This window comes from Phasianus colchicus, chromosome 28, assembly GCF_987193195.1.
Source record: "Phasianus colchicus chromosome 28, bPhaCol1.hap1.1, whole genome shotgun sequence".
Taxonomy (NCBI): domain Eukaryota; kingdom Metazoa; phylum Chordata; class Aves; order Galliformes; family Phasianidae; genus Phasianus; species Phasianus colchicus.
In genome coordinates, this window is record NC_143463.1 from 2,589,123 (window position 1) to 2,607,565 (window position 18,443).

Here is an 18,443-nt window from a genome sequence, read left to right on the forward strand (position 1 = left end):
AACATCACAGCAGCACCGGTGACTGCTGAGCATCTTTCTTCTGCACCTACTCCTTTGTTTGGAAAGGCACAAGCACTTTGCTTGCCAGCTCTAATTCCAGCTGAGTGACAGCCACGTGGCACCACACCATCGAGCTCTCTCCAAGCATCCACAGCTGAGCCAGGAGACCCACAGCAGCAGAGCTGGGTGCCTTCCCCACAGCCTTCCCCTGCAGCAGAACAGCCTGACCTCACCCACAGCCACAGAAATGATGGCAGAGGCACTGCACCACGGGGCCAAGAGAAGCACACATTGAGTGGTCTTGGGAAGAGAGCAGGAACTCTGCACAGAGCCCAGTGTGCCTGAACCAGCTGAAAACAGTGGGTTACAATAACCCAGAGTCAGTCTGTACCACCTAGCAGATGGATGGAATAGTTTTAAAGCAGAAGGACCACCTATATCACCACACCTGCCCAGGGGGTGATGCAGTTTTTGATATCCCTGCTGTAATAAGAAGAAAGCACACGTTGGAGACTGAGCCCAGAGACATCCAACCCAGCCAAGTGCTGCCAGACGTTGCCAAAACCTCCAGCAAACACTCACTGCAACCTCAGAACAGCTCTAAAGGATGTTATTTTTCTCAGCTAATACAGTGAAATGTTACTTCTGGGGCTCTACATGCCTTTTTTAGAGATTGTGACCATCTCTAGATTCTTTTAAGGGATAATTCTGTTTTACTCTTGTATCCCAGTTGAGTAATCAAGACGCAGCAGAAGAAAACGCACAGGCAAAGTAACTGTACTTATTGAGCAATGCTTTTTGCAAGGCAGCTTCTATACTGTTGTCCTCCACGCAATGCAGTCAGTTTCTAACATCTTCACAGACCAAGAGGACTAAGAAAAACACTCCAGGAATAACGAGGTGTGATGATAAAGCCATAACCTTGCAAATGAACAAAGTACCAGAATAACACAAAACCATTTTGAAATACGAAGCTTCATATGAAGCTCTTGAAATCCAACTTGTTTGGATCCTGACTTACTTGGATCCAGTTACACCACACACCTGTCTTACCTACGTGGCTTGGAAAAGAACAATCATAGCCAAAATCTCCATTCCTTAACCCAACAGAACCTATATGGAAGATGCTCCTCTCGTCCGCTTTTGCAAAATACAGACATGTTAAAATTCAAACAAACCTCAGCACTGCTCAAACCCTTCCATTTTGGTGCTGCAATGCCACCCTCGCTCCTACTTTGCCAACAGCTGAGGGAAAAATCTCACCAGGCGAAATGAAGTACTGAAATAACCAGATGGTCCCCTGTGGTTGGGAGAAAACTGCTTGTTTTTCCCCTCTGGGTGGCAGACAGTGATTCCTGGGTCAGCCAGCTGCATTCTAAATAGAGTATACAAGCAATCTGGCTGGGCTATTTCTGACCACCCTCTTTTTTACCCGCTGTACTGGGAAGCAACGGGGTCAACAGTGCCAAATGATGGCTTAAGGAGAGCCAACATCAGGAACCCGACGAAATTCCCCCTGAATCACACTCAGTCCATGGCTAACACTAATTCTGAGAGCAAAACAACGAGGGGGGAGCAATTCCACTCCTGCCCGGGTGCAGCAGCAGAGATGCTGACATAAAGGATCCCTGCACAGGGATGCACTCAATCTCATCCCACCAGTGTCCCAACCCCCATTGTGCTCTTCCTCTCCCCGAGAAACATAATCTGCTTAGTAAATAATGAATGGAAGGGACCATCTGTAATGCAGATATTTTCATCTGATTAGACAATGCAGGAGATGTGCTTTATCTAAAAGGATAATTAGCTGCTGAAATCCGCTTCAGAGAGCTGCCAGCCAGCGCTGCTTCTAAACTTAGAATGGAGAACAGGTTGATATTCAGGTTCTTCCAATGGGTAGCTCTGCTTATGGAGAGCACAGGCTTAGCAGTGTCCAGCCCATGGAGCAGAGCAGCTCAGGAAGGCTGAGCCCATCTTCCTTGGGACAGTTTGCCCATACAAGCAATGAGTGCCCCATCCCTACAAGGACCCAAGGCCAGTGGATGGGCTCTGAGCACCCAGAGGAGCTGTGGGCGTCCCTTCTCAATGCAAGCAGAGGGACCAGACAGCCTCTAGAGCTCCATTCCAACTCAGCTTGTTCTCTGATGGCTCGGAGGAAGGCTTTGTTCTCACCCTGCACAGAGCAGAGCCATAAATTCGCACGCAGCTCTCCTCATTCCAGCAGCCTCCATGCAAACACTTGGCTCAAAAAAAACCAACACAGTCCATTCTGCCTGGTAAAGTACACACGGATATTTTTAGGTTCCTGTTCTTTTCAAAAATAACTGGAGGCACGGATCCAAACCTCCGAAACGTGGCATCATTTCAAAGCCACAGGGGATGTTTGGAGGCCCTTTTGAATACCAAAACATCGCGTTTCCCGCTGAAATAGGGCACTCAAAAATATCTGGGACATGCAGCTCTCCTGCCTCCTCCTCACTGTTGAGCAATGGGATTTTTATGCACAGTGATGCCAGTTACTGCCCCAGCCAGCAGCTGGAATCAGGCACGGAGCAGCGATGCTCCTCCTGCACAAATCAGTGCTGAAGCTCAGAATGGAGACCAGGCTGGATGGGGCACTGGGCAGCCGATGGCAGCAGGTGGAATGGATGATCTGTAAGGTCCCTCCAAGCTGAGCCACTCTGTGATTCAGTGACCTCCTTGTCCTGCTCTGATGAACGGCCTCAGCAAAGCAGCACAGGGGCACCAAATGTTACTTCAAGGGAAGATGACTTCCTGCTGCATGGCTGTGCCCCACGTGCCTGGTGATGGCTCTGATGTTGGATCCACATGAGGATATTTACAGCCAGAAACCATGAAAACCCATCCATCTCTTAACTGCAACACTGCTTTTTAATGTGATGGCTGCACACATGCAGAGATTCCCCAAGACGGGCCCTCTAAATTTTCCAGACCTGATGACCTCAGAAAAATCTCCAGTTCCCTTTGTATAACAGTTTGCTTTAAAAGAATGGGGAGAAGCTGATCTTGGAAACTTCTGAGTGCAGTGGGGAGAGAAATGAGCAGATAAGGGGAGCTGAGAGGAAATGGGACACCCTGGCATAATGCATGGAGCTATAATGGATTCCCTCTCAGTACAACAGAGGGGAACAGCAAAGAGTGTTCATTAACCCTCACTGGTTGAGAATCAGACATCAGGAAAGCAGAGGAGCAACTGAAACTGAACGATAAAGGCACAAGGATGCAAATATTTAAAGCAAATTGAAACACTTCAGATGAATATAAAATGCTAAGAAGGAATCCTACCTGAAAGTTACTACAATGATTTTCTTTCCCCAGTTAGTTAGAACCATGAGACTGAGCAGCCTGTCACTTAAAATGAAACTCAGCTCATTTAGGAACAGGTTTATGAGACAGGATGACCCACAGGAGCTGGAGGTAGGAGATGCCCCATGTCAGCAGATGCTGAGCAATCTTTCCCCCACTCCAGAATAGACATTCCTGCTGGGGAGCTGCAATGATCACCCACTGCCAAAGAGATTTTCTTCTACCACTTGTTTACCATTGTGGACAAAATGCAATGGAAGCTCTCATGACTGCCTAAAACATCAGGGCAGAACCCTCAGGTGAAGCTCAGCTGATTGCAGACCCATGCTTCAACCCATGTTTATTCCATCTCCAGCAGATGGAATTTTGGGACCTCGCTTTCCAGAAAAGCAGAATGCACAACCAACAGAAAGAGAAATTTTATTCTGAACACTTTTTCAGAAAACAAAGTTAGAAAATCTAGCAAAAACTGAGGAGCTTTGTTTCCATATAGCACTGGATTCCGTCGCTTGGAATGAGCAATATGGAAATGCTTGCTGCCTAAGGCAATCAATATGCTTCCAATATTTATTCCAAGTTCCTCTCCTATTCTTTAAATTGCACAGCTCATAAGCAGAGTATCTTCAGTAACAGCTCCTTTCATGTAATGCCAGCTGGGTGACACAATGGAAAAATGCCATATGGCCACTTCACGAAGAGCGAAGCATTCACAGTGTTTCCACAGCAGGAAAGAGTTAGCAGCTCAATATCAATCCTGCTACAAAGCAGTCCCACAGCAAGCCCAGCATGCTGCTGGAGGGGCCCATGCTACCCAGCCAAGGCACTTCAGGGAGAAAGTGCACAGAGGTGGCACTTGTCACCTTCTCAGCCTAATTCCTAGTGGGAGAGCATCCTTCATCTCTTGGCAAATCCCATAGAAAGGGCTCAGGACTGCAGCAGAGCCCCGGAAGATTGAGATTGGCTTGCTGCAATGATTTGCCATTTCATTTGATCCCACTCTGCTGAAATGAGGAGTGTTGTGTGGTTCAAACCACTGCAGAAACACAGCAATGGCTCTGTTGAAAGGAAAAAAGGAGAAGTTGTTCCCCAAAAATGTGCAGCCTCTGAGCAAGAAGAATACCCTTATGTCTCTGGGCAACAAGGGACCAGCCCTGACCCATCCATCCTCTTTCCTGAACATGGGGAAGAGGCAGAGAAGCACCAACACTGTATTTTCAGAGCTCCCAGTGGGCTGCTGTTATGCTGTGACTACAGAGATTTCCCCACAGGCAAGTGATTAGCTGGAGAGTAGCTTCTTAATGACAAGAAGGAAAGAAGAAGAAAAGGGGTGGGAATGACACCAAGCAGCCTGTGGATCTGCACTGCTTAGAACTGTTATTCTGGAGTGAAAAAGACATCTCAGAAGTGGAAAGCTTCTGGATCACATGCCCCCAACCCAAGACAGACAGGTGCCTGTGATGCCCCATTTGCTCCTAGGTTCCATGCATGGAGCATCTCATCCACCTTTCTGAGGGACAGCTAACTGCTTGCCATTCTTCTGAGCCCACACACCCACCTGCAGCTCCACCTAGACACATCTACTCTGTTACCAGTCCTGAGATCCTCTGCCTTCATCTCAGTGCTGCTCTTCATGCAGAACTTCAAACCCTGCAGCACCAACCCCACTGATCACACTGTCACCTGCCTGCAGAACATAAAGCTTCAGCCTCTGTTTCTTGCAGGAGGGCTCAGACACCTGAGCAGGGGCTGCCATGTCCACATCACATGAGGAAGGTGAGGGGAAAAGAAGGGATTACCACAAAGAGAAGACATGTGGCACCACAACCAGCAGAGTGCTGGAAGGATAAACCATCCAACAACTTCTGAAAAGCCCTGAGAGCACTTCCATAACACCACGCCAAATAATAAATGAGAGAAAGAGGCCACAGGGAGGATATCTCAGAGAGCATCATCCTCAGGATCAAAGAAAAGCTGGTAAGCAGGCACGACTCATACTGCTGCTTTGCTGCTGAAGGGCTGAAGAGGGCTTTGCAAATTCTGTACATCAGCACGGACCACAAGGCTTTTCAGCTGAATTGCACTCACTGTGTATTCTGCATGTTTTTTCCCATACCATTTCATCCACTTTCTGAACTCTCTGTCCATCGTCTAGAAGAGGGAAGAGACACAAAACCACCTGTTAGGACATCTTGGTGCAGCGAGACATCAGTGAAAGCAGATAAGCTCTGACAGTGCTCAATAACCCCCTCCCCACCATTTTTTTCCCTATTAATACTCAAGGGATACAAGGCAGACATTCACTGCCACTTCTCAACAAAACGATTTGCACCAGGATCAGGACAAAGCTGGCATTTTCTTCTCTCCCCCACCCTTTTCAGCAAAATTACATGTTATAAGCAATGCAATCTGAGCTGACGCTGCTTACCACTAAAAATGGCACAACCTTAAGTAGCTGCTGTGTTGTGGTGCATAATCCCACAGAGTAGGAGGCACTGAATGCATCCAATCTAAGCCCAGATAGCAAAGCTTAGATGGGTCAGCTGGGGTGAAGCAGCAGAAAGTAACATGCAGAGCAACTGCAACAGTGAGTGGAGGGAGCACCAATTTGCCAGAGCAACAAGGAGTGCTTCCAGCTGCATTTAAACACCAGACTGGGGTTGCAGAGATGGAAGGCTGTATGACCCAGACATACAGCTGGCACCAGTCTTCTATTGCCCAAATATAGGAAAAATTAACAAAAAATTTTAAAAAAAAAAAGCATGCCAAGATGGCTTACTCTATATTGGCAGTGAGGGTCCACCTATACACCAGGTATGAAAATTAAACTCAGGTGTCTGAATGAAGACTGAAAAAACCTCCTGTATTCCAGAATTTGATTCCACAAATGAAGGGCCCAAATTTGGTGGCAGCAATGAAAGGAAATACAGGAGAGTGCTCTGACTCTACCAACATCTGAGATGTGCAGATATCCATCTGTGCAACAGTGTGTGCAACAGATGTGTGCTGAAACTCTTTGTTTCTTGAGCTCCCCTAAGCTTTGTGGGACAAGACACCAAAACCAGAAGTATTTTCACGTGCTGGACATATTTTGAACTTTTATTTTTCAAGGGCAGCTTCACTAAATCAAATCCAAGAGACTCTTCCTATTTGGCTGAAGGTAATTCAAAGCCATCTGCATCCTTTCCTTACCAAAGCAGCCAGAGATGTGCTGCCACAGTCAATCTGAACTAGAAACTTAATCCAATCTCTTCCACAAGTGTCTATCAGAGCTGGGGAGGAGAACTGCTCCTCAGAGCATGCAGGCAGCAGCTGCTCAGCTGTTCAATCTGCAATCAGCAGAACAGTGCTGTACAATTTGTTCATCCCATAAGCCTATGAAATATTGGTGCTCTTCTGCAACAGAAGGCAGCCCACAAGTTAATACTAATATTTAATTTCTGGGTGGTGTTTTCTTTTGTGTTTGTTTAGGTTTTTTGTTTGCTAACCATTATCATTAAGGCCTTATGTTTGCACAGTGATGGGAAGGGGTATTAGTGCAAGTGAGAACCTAACGTTCCCTCTTTAACATTCATCTCTACACTAAGCTCACTATTAAATTCAGATAGTGACTCTGCTGTGCAACCAGAAGGCTCACACAGAGGGAATGCACGATGCTCCAGTTGGAAATTTCCACTGGGTCACAAGAGGAGAAACAAAATGGATTTTTAGATCGTTGTCTGATCCTCCTCACCACTGTGTTTACGCATTTTTGCCCACACCGCTTAAAAGGAGGATCAAGGATTTGTTTTTCCTTCGTAAGGCATAATTTTCTGGCCTGCACAGACTGAGTCAGCTTATTTTAACAACACGGAGGGGTACGTTTCTGTTCGGTCTGCTGCAGAAAGTAAACTTTGTATGGTAAGGCATGACTAACCTTGATTGCCTGCTTGTAGCTCATCTGCCTCCCAGGATCGCCTTGGAATTGATTATCTTTGTGTCCCCATTGGCAGTGAATTAAAGAAGTTGGAAGAAAACTGCCTGCTTGCCTACATGATGGCTCTGGTGTAAGATTTCCTCTGGCTGCACAGTTGCCAACCAGACAAGGCACTCACAAGCCTTGTTGGTCAGCCTATTCCAGCTTAATAACCAAGCTAAACTCCAGCTATGGGACACCAAAAAGGGGTAACAGTGCCTTAGGCAGAAAGACAGCTTTAAAACCTCTTAAGAACTGTTTGTTGAGTCAGTTCCTTCCCAGATTTGCTTATAGTGCTTTGGTTTTGACAGCCCCCTGCACGAGGGCCTTTTCACACCCATGAGTGCAGGTGAAGCCTATTGCATTTCCCCTTGAATAAGTCCTACATCACTATGGTTAGAAACACACTGAGCTCTCACAGCAGGCACAAGGAAAGGACAAACACTCCCCCCAGGCATGCTGCACTCCAGGGCTTAACCTGAGAAACAAAAGCATGCACACTGCTCACTGCAAGCCACTGACCTCAGCGTATTTGGCTGGAATGTCAGCTTTCTCCACACCATAGTGATGTTTGCAGTTTGTGGCTGCAGCCACTTGAAGCACCACCTGACCCACACCTGCAGGAGAGAGAAAACAAACTTGAGAGAGGGTTCCAAGAGAGGAAAGCAAAGAGTCATTAATGGGAAACGTGCAGAAAGTCCCACGAGTTCCATCTATTCTGCAATTCAAATCGTGCGTGGCTGAAATGAGCCCCATTTTCCTACAAGGTTTGTTAAATGCTAAGAACCCACCTTCCTGTAAAAGGAATTTGCATCCTGGAGAAGGAGTGTGCACTGCAATTTAACTTCTCTTACAGAAGAAAAAAGAAATGTGCTGTTAGAGTTTTGATGCTTCCATTTTTCAGTGCTTTTAGGATAACAGCATAAGGCCACAACACAGCAATGCTTGCATTGATAAACGTTAATGGCTACTGCTGTTAAAGATGGCTCGTGTTCACCATCTAACAAAGGTTCACCAAGAGCTGAATTTACACCAGTTTCATTAGCATTTCATCAAACTTAGATTTCAGACTGTATTTCAGTACATATCAGCAGCACAAACCCTCAGACAATTCCCACCTCAGCCCAGAAGGATGTTGGTCACATTCCTAAGATGTCACTGAAGACCAACCTGTTTGCCCAGCACTATGGGCACAAGCTTTCACCTGAAATGCAGCACCATGTCTGAGAACAACACAAGCTTATTTTCCTATAGGCTAATGCAGAGTGCTGCGTTAGAACACATGACCAGGTTCAACAATCAAAAAGAATTTCAATGCCAGACCAGCACTGAAAAATGCATGAACTTCCCATCCCCGTTCTGCCTGCACGGCAAGCTGCAGCAGCACCGAGCTGTTCCTACACCCACCTGAGCAGTGCATGCCCTTCCCTCCATCCCAGCTTAAGGAAAAAAAGGGAAAACAGCACTTTGATTTCTGCCTTTACAAGTGACCCCCATTCTGCAGGTGCTAAAGCAATGCCATTCCCCATCTGCTGAAGCACTCAGTTGGAATGCATCCTGCCTATGTCTGACGCAGCACGCGTTTCCATCGCACCAACGTGCTTCATCACCCTGCAGGTGACCACATGGGAAACGAGAGCAAACCTGAGCATATCCCCCATCTGCACAGAGCCACACTGCTGTGTGCAGAGCCACACTGCTGTGTGCACATCGCTGGGCTGCTGGCAGGAAGCAGTGCTGCTAATTGAAGGGGTGGAACTGCTGCCTTTAAGCCCTCGCCACCAGAACACTGCTGGCACAGTGAGAGCTCTGCTGCTGTCAGGGTGTTTTGTTGGTTGACTCTTTCTTTTTTTTTTTTTTTCCTCCTTTCCTCCCTCCCCAAATTCCCATTTCACACACACACAAATTTTATACACATGCAAATACAGATGTGCAGATTTCCGTGGGGTGGGAGAAGAACACGGTCTGAAGGAGAACTGTTTCCCTGTTTCTTAATCCTGAAGGAGGACAAAGACCAAGGGGAAGCCACAAACACACTGTTATGACAGAAATCACAATGCAGCATAACGAGTTATTAACCTTGCCTTTCTTTGGCCCTTCTTTCTGTGCTGCAATTGCCATCAGCCTAATGGTGATGCACAGCTACATAAATTCCTCCTGCAATTGGCACAGGAGTGGCCACAGCACCTGGGGGTGCAGCCCCTGCTGTGTGCATGCAGCTGTAGGGAGGTCATTCCCATTGCTGGTAGGAAAAAATATGCTTTCATTTATGCTACTCTCAGTACTGCACTGATTACAGTTTTCTCAAGTTTACTCCTTCAGTACAAACTCAGGAACAACGTTCTGTTTCCAATTGTTGCAGTGTTCCAAACCTTGGAAGCCAAAGACTTTAAACCAATCCTTTCCTATGTGACTCTTTACACTGTGGATTTCTACGTGGTTGGTCAGCCCCCGGGGGAAAAGTGGGGAGAAGGCAAGCAGGAAGGCCAGCAGAAATCCCACATCTCATGGTATGAGCACCAAGCGCTTCAGCTTGACCACACACTTCTTGTTCCACCATCAGCAGCACTGCAAGACTTCAGATACCACCTTCTTCAGCCCTCCTGAACAAACAGCCACCAGTATCTATGGCCTTTTTTGTTGTTGTTGTTTTTTTCCAGAAGGAAAATAGTTTGTTGGACCTGATGCCTTTCTGCAGGTCTCAGTTGGATATCAGTCATTGGAACAGGAAATTTAAGCCATAAGTTGCACAGAGGGAGGAAGGGGTCAGGAGGAGGTGATCCCTGACTGCAGACACACTGGGATCTGGAGGGAACATGGCTGTCCTGACAGGTTTACATTTGTTATTTGTTTTTTAAGGAATTAAATATATAGCTTTTAATATTTTCCCTAGAAGTCCTGCATCATACCAAAACCAAAAGCAAAACTTCACCTACAATTTTAAGACCAATCCAGTAAAAGGGGAAATTCTTATTACTCCTTTCCTGTTCAAAACCAGATTTTAGCAACAAAAAGAAGAACATCATCTTCTTACTCAGTATGTATCTGTTCCACATGGGTTTGAGTCATAGCTGGTTACCAACTTAAACTTCCTTTTAAAACTCCAGCCTACACAAGAGAGGCAGTTGCACTCAGTTGGATTTGTGGGGTCTCACAACACAACTGTCACAGACAAGCATGAAGACTTTTCTGACACACTGAGAAGTACATCAGAGGGGAAAAAAACTGCCTAATTTTCAGGTGACATGCCCAGCATTTCATGGGAGAGACGAGGAAATCAAATCTTCACGTATGAATGGAATAAAAAGAATTCACAGAGAGTTGATGAATCCCTAAAAATGGGATTGCTGTTATATTTTAAGCATCATTTTTTTCATATCGTTTCTTCTTTGTAAGTGCATTCACCAACAAACATGAAGAGCTTTCTGTAAGAAGGGTTCGTGGCACTTGCAGGCCAACATCTCACCACAGGGAACAAGGGCTGGGACATCTGCTTGGTCTGCTTAATCCTGTTGTGAAAAGCAGAAGCATCACTGAGGATTAACTAGAAAAGGTGCTTATTCTAGAATGTAATCCTTAGCCCTGGTTTACTTTCCAAATGTGAATTTATGACAAAAAGGAAAAAAAAAAAAAACAAAACAGTGAGCAAAAAGAATAAATCCTTCAGTTATCGGTCACTCACCGCTGCCCAAGTCGACAAAGAGATCATCTTCTGTCATCTTAATCTCATCTATCATCTGGGCCACCAGGTCGAAGGAGGTTTCTCCATACACCTCTGGGGAGAAGGGCTCGTAGTTGTTGAGTTTCTCGGGGTCTGTCACCGAGTGGTTGTAAACCTGCTGCAGGATGTGCCGGAGGAGCCCGTTGGAGGGACGCGTGTTCAGCTTCATCGGTTGGGTGGTTCCCTTCCACTGCAAAGAAAGAGCAGCAAAGGACATTTTGGTGGATGAAAAACTCAACGTGAGCCAGCAGTGTGCTTTTGTAGCTCGGAAAGCAAATGGGATCCTGGGCTCCATCAAAAGAGGGGTGGCCAACAGGGATGGTCCCTCTCTACTCTGCCTTTGTGAGGCCCCAGCTGCAGAACTGCGTCCCCAGTACAAGAAAGGCAGGGAGCTGTGGGACAGGGTCCAGAGGAGGGCCATGAAGATAATCAGAGGGCTGGAGCAGCTCCCCTGCAAAGACAGGCTGAGGGAGTTGGGCTTGTTCAGCCTGGAGAAAAGAAGGCTGCGGGGTGAATCATTGCAGCCTTCAGTACCTAAAGGGAGCCTACAAACAGGAGGGGAGTCAGCTCTTGGAAAGGGGAGATAACTGCAGGACAAGGGGAAATGGTTTGAAGTTGAGGGAGGAGAGATTGAGGTTGGACGTCAGGGGGAAGTTCTTTACTATGAGAGTGGTGAGGTGCTGGAACAGCTGCCCAGAGAGGCTGTGGATGCCCCGTCCATCAATGGAGGTGTTCAAGGCCAGGTTGGATGGAGCTCTGGGCAGCCTGGGCTGGTGTTAAATGTGGAGGTTGTGGCCCTGCATTTGATGGGGAGGTTGGAGATTTGTGATCCTTGAAGTCCCTTCCAACATGGGCCAGTCTGTGACTCTGTGACAGGAATCCAACGTGAGGACAAGCAAATATTAAAGAACTAATAGATAAGTACAAACATCACTGGTAGAAATAACAGGAAGGTAAAAAAATCAGAGAGCTCAGTTGTGAGCACACCTGGAAAAGGCGTGCAGGTTTGTTCGCTCATGTTGTATTTACTGATCACCACTGAACTGATGTTGGCTGTAAGCTCAGCGTGAGAGCAGCTCAACTTCCACTGGGAATTGTGGGGTGGGACGGATCGTATGTACACAAACAGGAGTGGCAGGAAAGAGATGGAAATCGAGCTTCCCTTGTTTCTTCAAAAGAAACACCCGTCCCTAAACACAGTGCGAGAAATGTCTGCTTTCAGTAAGGGAAAACAAAAAGGGCAACTCCAGAATCTGGCCTAAATGCTCCTGTGTTTGAGAGGAACAGAAATTTACATACAAAATCCAAACAGTTTTTAGGGAGCTGCAGGCCCATAAAGGATGGACAGAAGGTTTTGCTGTGCTGCATGTATCCAGTAATTCCCACAAGCACAATGGAGAGGAAAAGAAATCCACCTATAATTTCAAAATTAAATAGACTGGTACCATTAATTCATTACTCATGTTTTACTTCCTTCAATTCAACCTTACAGAAAAAATCACACCTTGTTAAATCAGTCTGAGATTACATCCTAGTTTTCCCCATCAGTGCAGCCCTGCAGCACAGAGCAGAACTGAATGGCAAGCACGGAAATTCCTAAGCTATGGATCACTGCCACAATACACAGGGGGCTTCATATGGATGGCTTAAGAACCCATAAGCCACAGATTTCCACATGCAAAAGTAAACCTATATGGTAAATCCCTGTGAAACTTCTGCGAGCAAAATACACGGAAACCTTTTTTCGGCCCCCTGAAGGGAACGGCAAAGTGCCAAAGGAGCACCAGAACGAGAGCTTACAAACCTGCATTTAGGGACAAAGGAAAAAAAAAAAAGTTACTATGCTTTTTATCTCCTGTAAGACAGCCCCTCCAATAACAACTCTTTGAGAGATGGCTAAGGAGAGATGGTTTAATAAAAGATTTAAACCCCCATGGGAATGGAAGCGCCGGAGCACCAGTGACACCACCAGAGCACAACTCATCACCCAGTGTTCAACCCCTGATGGTTTTTAGATGTTATTCTCTACACGTGAGTTCAAAGCAGTGGGATAAGCACGTGGCACAGCAGTGGCAATACATACCAGCTGATGGATGCTGTCGATGGCGCGGTTGTACTTGTCACAAAGCCGCTGCATGCTTTCAAAGCTGCAGGGAGAAAGCACAGGTTAACAAGAGGAGGGCAAAAGGCGAGCTTGGAGGTACAACTTTCAGCCCTTCTATCATCACAGAAGCTGATCTATTTAAGGTTTGCTCCCTGCAGAACATGTAATTACTTGCACGGCTTTAGGACACTGCACAGTTTGCTTTCTGTAGTCTCCCAGCAGAGCAGCAGTACATGACAGAGAAGCAACAAGTTGTGCAACCTGCTTGTGCTGTGGAAAGAAGAAAGGCACTTCCATTTTGGAAGCTGAACGTTCATATAATATTAGTTCCCTTAGTGAACAAGAAAATAATTGAACTTAAGTTCTGATTTATGAGAAAGTTTGCTGTTCTCCTAGCCCGCTACTTCTTTTCCTCCATGCAGAACACAGAAATGCAAGGTGTCTGTGTGCTGTTCTCCTTTGCTCCACTGAAGTACTCAGGGACAGGGGTTGGTGGGAGGTGAATGGTTGGCCATGATGATCTTAAAGGACTTTTCCATCCGGAATGGCTCTACAATCAGCACTTCATGACAGTGACTGCTTCATGGGTTGCTCAGGATTACAGTCAGTGTAGCCAGATGCCTCCATGGCAGAAGCTTAGAGGATTAAAAAAAATTCATCTCATGCCAGGGGGGAAAAGATATTGCTAGGAAATCGGGATTACATAACCAGATTCTATTAAAAAAAGAAAAAACAAAACAAATAAGGAGTTACAGGAGCAAGATAGTTAAATCATGGCCACCCCTGAACCAAGAAGTGGGGACCAGGGGACATGGAAGGAAGTGGCACTGCAATCAAGCAGTTAAAATGAAACAGAGAGGAGCAAAAACACCTTAAGCAGATCATGATAGCAGTACCTGCATGGGGCTCGGGATTATAACCAGGGATGACTTACAAAGGGATGGAGTTTCACCTGCAATCCTCAATCTACGAGTTTAGCCACGCTGTGGACAAATGCAGTTTTCTTCACATCCACAACTTGAATGAATTCTGTTTTTCCCCACATAAGCAATTAGGGAGGTCTCTGCATGCTACAGCTTGGGGGTCACAGCTCTTTTCTGCCTGCAGCAAGGCCATGCATGTGGACTCACCCCAGGAGATGCTGCAGGATGAGGGCCTGCCCTCACCAGCCCCAAAGTGGACAGGGGGATAGATAGGACAAGGGGGAATGGTTTTAAACTGAGACAGGGGAGGTTTAGGTTGGATATTAGGAGGAAGTTTTTCACCCAGAGGGTGGTGAGGCACTGGAACAGGTTGCCCAGGAGGCTGTGGATGCCCCATCCCTGCAGGCATTCAAGGCCAGGCTGGATGTGGCTCTGGGCAGCCTGGGCTGCTGGTTGGTGACCCTGCACATAGCAGGGGGTTGGAACTGATGATCACTGTGGTCCATTTCAACCCATTCTATGATTCTATGAAGGTGAACAACACACACCATACTTTCATTTGCAGCTCTTTGTGGAACAGGCGCTCAGATGCAGACACAAGAACCTCCAACTAATTCTAGCTGCCCAAGAGAGCAGTAGGAACGGTTTGCCTTTTAATTCATTCCCCACCCAAACAGCATCACTCTCGTTCTGAACACTGAACAGAGGAGGAAGGGGGAGGTTCAGCTCCCACAGCCCTGGCAGGAGAAGGACACAGCGCTGACAGACAGCTCTGGCATGCAGCTTTCTAAACAGGAATTCTGAGTTACTACAGAAGTAGGAACCTCGGTGCCATTCAGCTCGCTGAGGCTGGATGCAGTCCAACAGCTCAGATACCGATCATTGTTTTGCAGTGAGTAATTCCAACGTACACAGCAGAGCTCAACTCTCTGCCGTACGCAGTTTCCTATTATGTCCTTCATCCAACAGCCTTTGCCAATATTTCTGTTACACATTTCCTACCAAAATAGCTCTGCCAGCTCCAGAAGAAAACTTTGGTTCGTAGTGTCTAAGAATAACCAGATAGCAACAGATTCACTGCAAACCATGCTGGCTTGTCCTCCTGCTGGGAAAAAGGATTCTTTTCTCACCTTTTTGTGTCATAGTCAATTAGAACGTAGTTTTCCATAGCAAGCTTGAGATCTGGGATTTCTTCACAGACCCACCTGGAAAGAGAGAAGGAACAGAACAAAAACACCATTTCCAATTAGCTATAATAAGGCAGTCTGTCTCAGTTCTAGACTGGCATTGCTATACATTGAGACAGAACACTGCAGCAGACATGAAAGCTCACAGTATTGTTAGGAGGAAGGCAGACAGCACAAAATGCTAATTGGGAAGCTGCAAGAGTCCATATTTGTGCTGAAAAAACAGCGAGGTGCCTGTAGACATTGGCAGTGGTATAAAGCACTGGAAATGGCACAGCTTCAAATTGAGGTGATAAGTATATTGAGTGCATCTGAAAATACCCAAAGCTATAGCTGATGCTAATCTAACATAAAGCATAATGAAAAAAAAAAAAAGAAGAAAAATGCAGTATTTTGAAAGGATTTTTAACAAAACTGACACTTTAACAGCTTTGACAAAGGGGAGGGTGGAGAAGACCTCTCCTCCAGCAGCCTGGACCACCACCACCAGCCATTCATCACAAGGATATTCTCTAAGCTGCTTTTACACTTGATATAACCCAACCCAAGACAGATTTGCCCAAGTAATTTTGATAAAAGATCTCTTCTTCGTGCTGAATTAACAAAGCCCAAACGCTGCTGCCATTAGGAGGGGAAAGCTCAGCCCCACTGGCACTGCATCTGACAATGGCAGCTCACAGATGAGATTTTTGCTCTCAAAATATGGGAAGATGGTGAATTCTTTTCAAAGGCAACTGAAAAGCCACACTGGCTTTGTACAAACTTTCCTCCAAAAACACCAAAACAGGGAAGAGCTACCATCACCACAGTAACTCAGTGCACACCTAGGAAGGACAGAAATGGGAATGGCAGCATTTCCTCTCCTTGCACCATGATGCACACTTTAAAACGGTGAAAAAGCATGACAAGAGATCCAGCTGTTCTGGTTCCTTCTGCCTGATTCACCCTTACTAAATAAATACACACACACAAATTAAAAAATAGAAATCCCCATTTGATACCGATGCCTGACTGCCTTCTGGTGAATATCTACCTTCCCCCAACAAAATTTACAACTTTCCCAATTTTTCTCTTACATTAGGCAAATGGGCAGCCAACAGCTGCTTACCCAAAGAGATTGATAGTTCTCTGCATTCTTTCACTCAATGCTTTCATAACCATGCTGTGGTCACTGAGCACAAGGGAGGCAAAAGGCTGCACGGAAGCCTTCTAACAGCCCACTTGCACTGCAATCATGCTTGTAAGATGGTTGTGAAACACCTCTTTGGCCCAACTGCTTTCTTACACAAGCCCCCTCTTGCCTACAGGTAGCACAGCACTGAAAATAGCACAGAGGACTCTGGCAATCACTTCCAGCACCACCTTCCCTATAATTACACCAACAAAGCAGACCATGGGCTCCCCAAGACCTTCACCAGCATCAGCACAAGTGAGCTGGGAGAAAGAGCAGCAGAACAGCTCACATCCAGGCTTTGCAGTTGGAAAAAGAACATTTTTTCTTAAAAAACAAAAAGCTTGAGGTCCAGGCTCCAGCGTGGCACCCACACATTCCCTCCTACCACATGTTGTGGTCCAATATTATGATTTCATCTACATGAGTGATGTTATCAGCAATACTGCTAAGCTTTCCCACTCATGCTGGGAGCAGCTTGCTGGGCCATATGGGATGACCAGTCTCCAAGCTCGGGTGGCCATGCAAGCAGAACCCTGCTCTGCGTTTCATCTGCACCATCCAACCATGAAAACCTGCTGCCCTCCTTTGTATCCTAAGGTGCCCACTCACCATGATGCAGTCATGCACAAGAAAGGGTTCCAGCCTGCACCGAACACTTACCGAATTGTCTCAATGATTTCATGAGCAGCATCATGGTGTTTGTCCTGAAATAAAGCAAAAAAGTATTTTCAGAGAGACAACAGGTGTGCTTTTTTTTTTTTTTTTTTAGAAGGTTACAGGAATTGCAATCTTGTTCATGATACAGGTGCCAAACGTACAAGGGAAGGAGTATTTGATTGCCACCTGAATCCTTAAATCAATCCAAATCAGACCATTACTTTGGGAGCTTACTCAACAGAACCAGAAACACACATCACAAGTTACTTCAAGCACGTGCCCCAAAAGCCCATGTAGTGCACCACGCTATGAAAAAGTCTTAATTTGGAAAGATGAAGGTGTTCTATATGTCTTGTTGTATTCATCACATGAAGCCATAGCTACCAGAGCCCATCCACACAGTTTAGGTTATATTTAGACACTTCTTAAAGTGGCTTTGACCTTTTAATTAGAAACCTGGGATCCAGGACCTTCCAGTGTTAGAAGGGAATAGGCTCACTTTCCCAAATTCCCTCATCTGCTGCAGACATGTAAATTCCTACAGAGCTACCATAGGAAATGGACTGGGGAAGGGGAGGGAGTGGAAGAAGAGAAACACCAACAGAGAGATGACAGAAGAGCTGTGGATTATTTTTATTTAAGTTAAACAGAACCCTTTCCCCATCTGCATCACAGCTTTCACATTCACACAACGGAGCAGATTTCCCAGCCCATGCACTCAGGATGCTGTAGAAGTTCTCCTTCCAGAAACTCACCCCCTACATACCTGGATAAAGATCGCGTGATTCAGGGGCAGAAGTAGATAAACATTTCTTAAGCCTGTTATGACAGAGGTTTGAAAGAACACTTCCTATTTTACTAGGAAAAACTTTTATTTTCCAAACAAAAAGAAATAACTCCGTTTATCAAGGGGTCACATGAGAAAAACAAAATGCTCAAAAAGGAGAAGCTGCCAACCCAACAGTAGTCAGGATACATGGCTTTCAACCCAGAGTGGTCCAGATGCCAATTTCAATTGGTTCCCAACATGCCAATGCTACAGCACACCCCGTGCTGACATGGCGAGCTGTGCCAACAGCCCTGCACCGGGCTTCCTCCAGTCCATGGGTTTGTGTACGGCCCTGCACAACCCACATCCAGCTGCAACCAGCAGCACCAATAAACAGGGAGCCAACGTGAAGCATTGAGCACATAACTGCACCAGCACTGCTTAGCCTAGAAAACAGGGAAGTAATTCAATGGGAACGTGCTCTGTAAATGCACATGTAAAGAAGAAAGGCATGCAGGAGGAGGGCTCTCCTGTCTCTTTATTTCTTATCTGCACAGTACAAAAATAGCCCAAGACAGTCAGCTCATCCATAAACATCCCCTATGAATTTCCACCTTTCACTACACACA

The 18,443-nt window shown here is 46.1% G+C and overlaps 1 protein-coding gene across 6 annotated transcripts in view; it reads right to left on the reverse strand.

Moving 5' to 3' along the window:
- The window catches only part of DOT1L (DOT1 like histone lysine methyltransferase), a 54,089-nt gene that overhangs the window by 24,389 nt on the left and 11,257 nt on the right, over positions 1-18,443 (reverse strand). For all 6 annotated transcript variants that reach the window (XM_031604312.2, XM_090125994.1, XM_090125993.1 and 3 more), the window contains exons 2-7: positions 17,049-17,092; positions 15,158-15,232; positions 13,084-13,147; positions 10,962-11,190; positions 7,802-7,896; positions 5,413-5,475 (exon numbers count right to left, since the gene is read on the reverse strand). In XM_031604312.2, the coding sequence (XP_031460172.1) occupies positions 5,413-5,475; positions 7,802-7,896; positions 10,962-11,190; positions 13,084-13,147; positions 15,158-15,232; positions 17,049-17,092 (570 nt within the window). The remainder of the gene's footprint in view (positions 1-5,412; positions 5,476-7,801; positions 7,897-10,961; positions 11,191-13,083; positions 13,148-15,157; positions 15,233-17,048; positions 17,093-18,443) is intronic.